Genomic DNA, 7,847 nt, shown 5'->3' on the forward strand with positions numbered 1-7,847 from the left:
GTTTGAGCAGAAGCCACAGCTTATTTGGAAACGTTGGTTCCATACCAATTTTCTTCCAGCGCTGCCTGTGAAATTTTTATCTGTAGCAGTTTGTTCAACAGGCACACATGATTTTAATTAAATTTGGCTGATTACAGACTTGTGATTTGCTTACTGAAAAAGTCTAGCTGTTAGAGGAAAAGCTCTTTAACTTCTTTCCATGTGACTCCTCTAATTATTTTGAGATTTAATGTTGGGAATTTGCAGACAACTGTTTCTGTAGCGCTTTAGAGGACGTATTTATGGTTCTTATGAGCTTCAAAGCAGCTTCTCATGTGAAGTTCACGTAGAGTTTCTCTGATAGCAAAAGGGTGAATCAGTTCAATTTAGTTTATTTTTAAAGCACCAATTCATAAGAAAAGTTATCGCAGAGCAGTAGTCAGTTCAACCCAATTATAGTTTAACAAAAAAAATATTAAAAAGTACCAGTTAACAAAAAGAAAACCAACAGATTACATCAAACGGTTACTTCAGAAAAGAAATGTCTACTTTTTGAACCTCTGGGAAGCACAAACKAACCCGCAGTCTGAGAGCAAGGTTGTCCGTCAAGTAAATATGGACCAATAAGATATTTACGACAAACTAAATTTGTTGTTAAATGTTAGAAATAAAATATATTTTAGGGAGCCATTGCAGAGAAGCTATAAAAGGTTGCATGACTCTAATCAGAACTCTTGGAGCAGCATTTTGGATTAAGTTTTTGTAGGTTTTCCCAACATCCTGATTGTCGGAAAAACCTTTGGGGCAAGAAGTCCTGGACCTAATTATTTTTCAAGCTGGTGAAATGTCAGGTGTTAATATTTCTTTAAATATCACCGTGTCGACAGGTAGATCTGAAAACACAGACCTTAAAAATAGTTAAGAAAAGCACCTGTCTGCATCAGAATTGTCTTGAAATTTTATCGATTACTTTTAGGACTCAGCTTGGCCTTAAACAAACATCACCAGTCTGAAGATCTTATCTTTTATGAGCTGGAACGCAGGCTCGGGTCATCAAGCTGCGAGTTTCCCAACAACCTCTGGCTATTGGTTTAGCTGCACTCGGGTGTCATCTCAGCAATGGCAGGTGCACTGAGAGTATCAGACGATCCACCTTTTAGGGTTTGGAGGCTGCTGTGTGAGTAAACTTCATATAATCAATGGAAGTGAAGCCTCGGGGCCAGTAAACATTATTTCCCGCTATCTTATCAGAACATCACAAATGAATGACAAACAGAAAGACGGAGCTCCTGACAAGAAAATAATAAGACCACAATTAAATCACGATTGAAACTTTATTGACTGTTTAAGTTTACAAAGTTGTTCTGCATTCAATTTCTTACAGTACAAACTTGAAACAGAAAAAAAAGAAGGCCACGCACTAAAGCTGAGGGGTAGAATAAAAAATTAAAGCCTTTTTTCCCAGTTGAAGGGTGAAATGATGGAGAGAAAGGCAGTGGGGGAACCAGCAGAGAGCAGAAGAAAAAAGAAGGGAGAAAATGATCCAAACAAACCTTCATAGAAGGAGGTAAATACTGCAGCTCCACGTAAAAAGCTGCACAGAAAAATGACTGTCATCGTTTATGAGCTTGTCATGAAAAACAGGATGCAACAAATAAAACAGGTGGATTATTTTCACGATTCTTGCAGCGCAAAAAAAAAAAAAAAAACATTTCAACTGCGATTAAATCTCCCCCGCAAATAACCAGTTTTCTCTAGTCGGGTGTGAAACCAGACGCTCTTCAGCTCCAGCTTACTTTGGCTGTTAWCCACAGCAGAAGACATGCTGTGGTGAAACTGAGCCTGCTGATGCTGGTATTGAAATGAAAGTATAAATCACAGATAAAGACGGCGCTGACAGACATAAAATGCAGGCCGAATGAATCTCGAGGAAATTGGAAGATGGCGCTCATGAGTGTCAGAGTTTGTCAAGCAGGCGACACCTTGTTTAGGACGTGGGAGGCTGGAAGGTTTTGGAGGAGGCAAGCATGGCTCGCACTTTGGCCATCAGATCCTGGAAACAAGAGAGAAAAAGCAATGGGTAAGTTTTAMTAAAGAGCACATTTACACTTATGCATAGACCTTTCTGCACTGCAAGGCCTGTGTGCATTATTAGCCCTTATGGTCCAGGTCCACCCTGATTTATGGGGTTCCAATCCATAAGCAAGATAGCAATAATAATCAATGTGAGCTACTGCTGCTTATTGATTGGTTCACTGACTTGGGGGTGGGGTGGGGGGGTGTTACGTCACAAATGAGAGTAACTTTACATGAATTGTTTGCAGCGACTAACTTTTTTTGCATCCAACTTTAACTACACAACAACAGTAGCAACCAACTAAACAAGCTAACATTAGCTACTATTAGTGGATGGTCTGGTTTAATAATCAGTACTTTTCCTTCGGGTTTGGTGTAGTCCATTATTGTTGTGTCACAAACAAAACAAAATAAGATCACACATGCAGTATGTATTAATATTATAATCCCACCCACATCAAGGCGGCTCTGTGCTCCATGCAAACACAACCTGGGGTAGAGTAAAGCCGGGTCGAGTCTTTTAATGGAAAAACTCCTTATGTTACTGGATCAGTAACAAATAACCTAAAAGCTAAATCTAGCCCACTGACTAGTTTGCTCTGCGTTTTTCTACCATCTGCACCATCAGTCTGGTCAAACTGGGGCTGTATTTCTTTGTGTGTCCACATTCTGGGAGGTTGGCTACAGTCCAACAAGCCTTGTACTTAATGTTTTAAATAAAACTGGTAACTATGATCAGAGAAACTAAATTCCTTCAACACGGTCTTGTAGCTTTAACAATAAAGTGTACAAAATCTACTTTCTTAGCAAACCAGATAGCAATGATTTTTTTCGATGAACTATAATCAAATTTGGCCTTTTAACATTCTTCACGAGTGTTTGGGAGTCAAAGAAATTCCAACATATTCAAAGAATCCCCCATTGAAACACCTTCTCTTGGCTATGAGCTCACTAAACCATGGGCAACTTCACTGAGGCTGTTATGCAACATATTACCAATGATTGCCAGCAATGCTAAATAATGGTCATAATTTGACTCCATCACTGTGTTTTGGCTCGACTTAAGCAGACCCTTTCTTATTCTCCTACAAGTCCAATTGATCTCCAATCAGCTGCCCAGTCAGAGAGCAGCATTCTGCATTGATAATACGCAAACTAATTACTATCACTTGAAGTAACTAACAAAGAGTATCGGGTTGAGGTTGTAACACTTTGCGACGCATTACAGCTCCTCAATGAATAATTATTCCTGGTGTAATTAATCAAACTACTCCCTGAGGCGTGAAGGAGCTGCTAGTAATGCTGCTCCCACTGGGAAATCAACTAAGCAGCTTGAAGCAAGCGTGCTGATTTGTTTTAACTACGGCTTTGCCAGCTGCTTGCATGAATGAGCGCAGCTGGTAAATTGAACGCAGCGCATTTTAACCCGGGAGGTTCTGACCAGACATAACAGGCTTAGCAAAAAGGCAAGTTAAATTAAAACAGGGGACAAAAGCAAGTCATATCATACAGTTCAATCCATCTTTAAAGGAGACCTATTATGCAAAATTCCTTTTTTAAAGTTTTTTTTTACTCAACTTTGGGTATGTACTTCTTAAAAAAACAGTCCTAGGACCAAACAAATGCACCCAGGGGCATATTTACTGTAAGTAAATACATGTATATTTTTAATGTATATTAACGACAAGTTTTATACTTCCGTCATTTTGTGATGTCACAAGCCGTACGACAACCCACCGGAACCTGCATTCAGCCCCTTACCTAGCAACCCCCGGATGAAGCTCCACCTCCTCAGTATAAAAAGCCGTCACCATGTTGTGTAATGCGCAGCTCATTTCACAACAAGTCTCCAATAGGGCAATGGGTAGAGTGTTGGACCAGAGAGTGGGACACCAGGGTTTGAGACTGGCATGGACACAATTTTATTTATTTATTTTCATTCGTTATGAACACGTTTTCTCATGTACCTCTATTGTTTAGCTTATTAAAGCCTTGTTAAAGCCTATTTGTTCAAGTTTCTGAGGTATTTTGACCGCTGCTGCTCCCTGCTCTGGTAACAGCATGCAGAGTGAGCGCAGAGCAGAGGAGGGAGAGAGAGAAAAAAGGAAGCTGGGACCATGACTCTGCCTCTGGGTCTCAAATGGTTGTACAACGAAGCTTCTGCTATTATTAGCCATGCTAACATAAACGCTGGCTTTGGAGGGCGGAGTTAATGTCAACAGATTTTTGGAGGGCGTTACCAACAGAGCTCATTAACATAAACAGCTCTTCTGAATGGAAGTCAGAGCAGGCAGAACTAGAAAATGGGAAATTTTATTATCTGAGAATTATTTTGTGCATTAAATTGAATGAACATGGTCTGGATAGCCCACAYACATACCATAAAAATTTCTAGGACCCATAATTGGTCTCCTTTAAGCAAATAAAGGTCAGCATGCCCCTTCGCAAGCAGAGTTTTTTTGTACTTCCTTCCCCTTTCTAGCGTATTTATAGGCACCGTATTCTCAATTTTTACTACTAAGGKAACAGGTATAAGGAAAACAAAACAAAGAATAATTAGCAGAGAGCTGTAGCTGTGAAAACTGAGTGCAGGTTTGAGCAGGAAGCTGCAGACATGCAGGTTTTTGGTCTCACTGTCCTTRCTCCAGACGTCTCAGACAGGACTTACAAATTCTGCTGACGGCCAGGCAAATGCTTGCATTGCAGAAAAGGAAGTGTTAATTTTCCATTGCATCCCACCGGTGATTTATACAGAACAGACACAAAAAAAAAACAGCTCTCCTGACAGACGAGACAAATTAACAGCTGTAATCACAGAGGGAAGGAGCTGTCACATCAAATCACTCAAAAGGCCATTTTTCGCAAATCCCTGGTGAGTCTGAGCAAACAGACTCACACACACTCAGGACAATTTCTGCAATACGTGGCAAAGAACGCTCCAACTATAATTCAATTCTTTGTGAGCAGCAAGTGTCTGTCCAAACATGAGAGTAGAGGAAAAACCTTTACTACATTACAACTGTCTCGTGTGAGATAAACAAACCAAGTTACATTACTGAAAAGGAATGACTTTCACTTCTTATACAAAAGATTAAAAAACTTTAACTTAAATATACAGTATTTTTCCCCCCTTTTTGGTATGCAAAAACATTTGAAAAAAATAACTGAGAATACTGCTTTTCACACTTAAAAAAAGAAAAAAAAGTAGAAGTGTTTGTAACTGGAACATTTTCTTACAAGGCTCCTAAACTCAAATGAAATTTTAATGATTGTGGTGTGAAAAGCATGTGGTCACAAGCAAAAACTACTTTCCTAAATCCTGTCTGTTGTTTTAAGATCTTTTGCAACCTTTAAAAACAATAATCTTTTAGTTTTTACAAGCTTAAAAAGTTTTAAATACTTTCCAAGCAGTTTCTAACATGCATTTTCTAATGTGAATCTTAACTTTTTAATTTGATCTTGGGCAAATACATCCAGTGAATAKTGTATACCACTGTATTATAAATTTGACCATTAATGTCCACCACTTCAGTTTGAATAATGCACCTGGTTAGCTGCTCAAGTTTGCTTGAAAAACAAAACAAACAAACCATATAATATTTGCATAGCTCTCAATTTCAAATTCAACAGTTAGACTGTCTTGTTTTTAATTTATGCAGTTATAGCCCTGTTATGTGCTTCGGGCACATTTTTACAAAGCAACTGCGAGCACAGTGCACAACCAACGCATGTGTCCTGTTAATCTGCGGTGGACACCTTTATGTCAGCCTTACCCAGACTGTTTTAAAGCCAAGCCGAGCACATTTCACCTCCTCAGAAATACTGTTGTAACAATGTAACGTTCAGGAAGGTGTCAGAGCGCGAGCAGGAAGTGTTGCACATTATACGCCACGCACAATATACCATGTATTACAGGAGTAACTGTGGTTTACAAAGTGTTTGTGGCTGTGACACGGGGGGATCTAAAATGCTTTAATGTCAGAATATAAGGTATTTTACAGAAACATTGGTTAAAAGACGACCTGTTTGTTGCTCTGCTAACGCCTGAATCTYTGACACAGGCTACATCGTCATTTGCATATAGAGCGACTGGCCTGATCCGATCACAACCTGCGACTCACAATGTATGTACGAACGCATATATGAATGTTTAAAGCTGGTGTGCAGCGATGTGCTGAGAGCTATCCACTGCAATCAGATTACCTGAGAGCCATAATAAAAGCCATTTTGTGACATTACTGAAAAACAACCCAACCACTGTTGTGTTGTTGTTTGGTTCGTCCAACTGGGCCAACATATATTCCACTGCTGCCTTCTGCTCTGAGAAGTTATGTCTGCTAGAGCAAACACAGATCACAGATAAGAGTTTATAGTTTTAGACTTATGGTGTGTCTAAGTCGTATATTTTTGCACAAATAAACATGGGTTTAAAAAAACCCAGCAATAGGGCAAGTAGTTCTTTGTTCTTTTATATGATTTGATGAATAAACTAAATTTGTAATGTGTCTGCCATGGATGAATTCACCTTTTTAAAGTCTTATGTTGTTGTTTTTTTTTCATCTTGAATATTGGATTTTAACATTCCTTTAATCACAGGGGGTCAAAAAGTAAAAAGTGTGCTRTGTGTTTAAGATTCCAAACAACACAAAAGTAAACAGGTCTAAAGGTTCACCAATTAGCTATCAAACAAACAGCAAGGAAAGGGGGGAAAAAAGAGAGAGGAACAAAGACAAACAGGCGTAAAATGAGAGATGCGCTGAAGCAAATAGCAACCAGGCACCGTCTGCAAAGCAAAGGCCATTATACAGACGAGGATATGCTGAATTATTCAAGATGCGTTTGTAAAACATCACAGATGGGGTACAAGTAGTTAGCGGTTTAGAATCGGGCCATGTTGCGGCATCATGTTTTTATGAACAAGTTAACGTTGCCGTGTTGAGATGAAGGCAAGAGGAGAGGCTGTGAGAGATAATGAGTGCAAAAAAGAAATGGGAGTTGTTTTTTGTAGTTTTGATGAGAGGGAAGCATTAAGGCGGGAGACGTGTGATGTGTCTGCGGTGCATCTGTTCTGCAAACACCAAAGGCTCACTTTGAGAGACACTCTGTCATTCTCACCCCCCCACACACGCACCCTCAGGACGGAAATAGTTCCTATTGAGTTTGAGTAGCACCAGTGGTCACAGAATGGCTGCTGTTGCCTCTTCAGTTGACCTTCATTATGTCAAGTCTCAGAGCCTCTTGGATACTGACTGACACTGGAGACTCGCTACACTCATTGCAATACTTGTTTCACACACAGAAATGTCTCAGCATCACGTTTGGTTTTCTCATGGCTCATCTAGCAACTAAAGATTTGAAGTGTTAAACTACAAACTAAATGTGCCTAATTGAAAGAGCATCAGAAAATAAGAAATATAGCACCACTTTGTAAAAAGCATCCAATTTGGGAAACTCAAACTGCTGCAGAAACATGTTTTGCACTAACAAACTATGTYTATTRGTGGGCCATCACATCAAACCACAGACTGAGTCAAATTTGGTCAAAATGACCGAAAGTCGTTTTCAGATTCCAGGTTTTTAAAGCAACTTTTCGATACGGGGATCATCCTGATATCATGAGCGGTTATCCTAATCAGGATAACCCATAGACGATGGTCTGAATCCTATTTATAGGTTATTCTAATGAGAAATGTTTAATGAAATTTTAAAAAGGAAACTTAAAACAATATTTGGATATTAAGATTTACCAGCTGGAAAGAAAAAAAAAGCTTTGCCAGCTCACAGGGAAAATG

General features: G+C 39.3%; 1 protein-coding gene across 1 annotated transcript in view; it reads right to left on the bottom strand.

Moving 5' to 3' along the window:
- Positions 1–1,294: 1,294 nt before the first annotated feature.
- sfswap (splicing factor SWAP) overlaps positions 1,295–7,847 on the bottom strand; it is a 53,450-nt gene continuing 46,897 nt past the window's right edge. Inside the window, exon 19 of the mRNA XM_014002422.1 lies at positions 1,295–2,032. Within this exon, the coding sequence (XP_013857876.1) occupies positions 1,967–2,032 (66 nt within the window). The 3' untranslated portion in view covers positions 1,295–1,966. The remainder of the gene's footprint in view (positions 2,033–7,847) is intronic.

The sequence above is a fragment of the Austrofundulus limnaeus genome, unplaced genomic scaffold, assembly GCF_001266775.1.
Source record: "Austrofundulus limnaeus strain Quisiro unplaced genomic scaffold, Austrofundulus_limnaeus-1.0 Scaffold13, whole genome shotgun sequence".
Classification (NCBI taxonomy): Eukaryota; Metazoa; Chordata; class Actinopteri; order Cyprinodontiformes; family Rivulidae; genus Austrofundulus; species Austrofundulus limnaeus.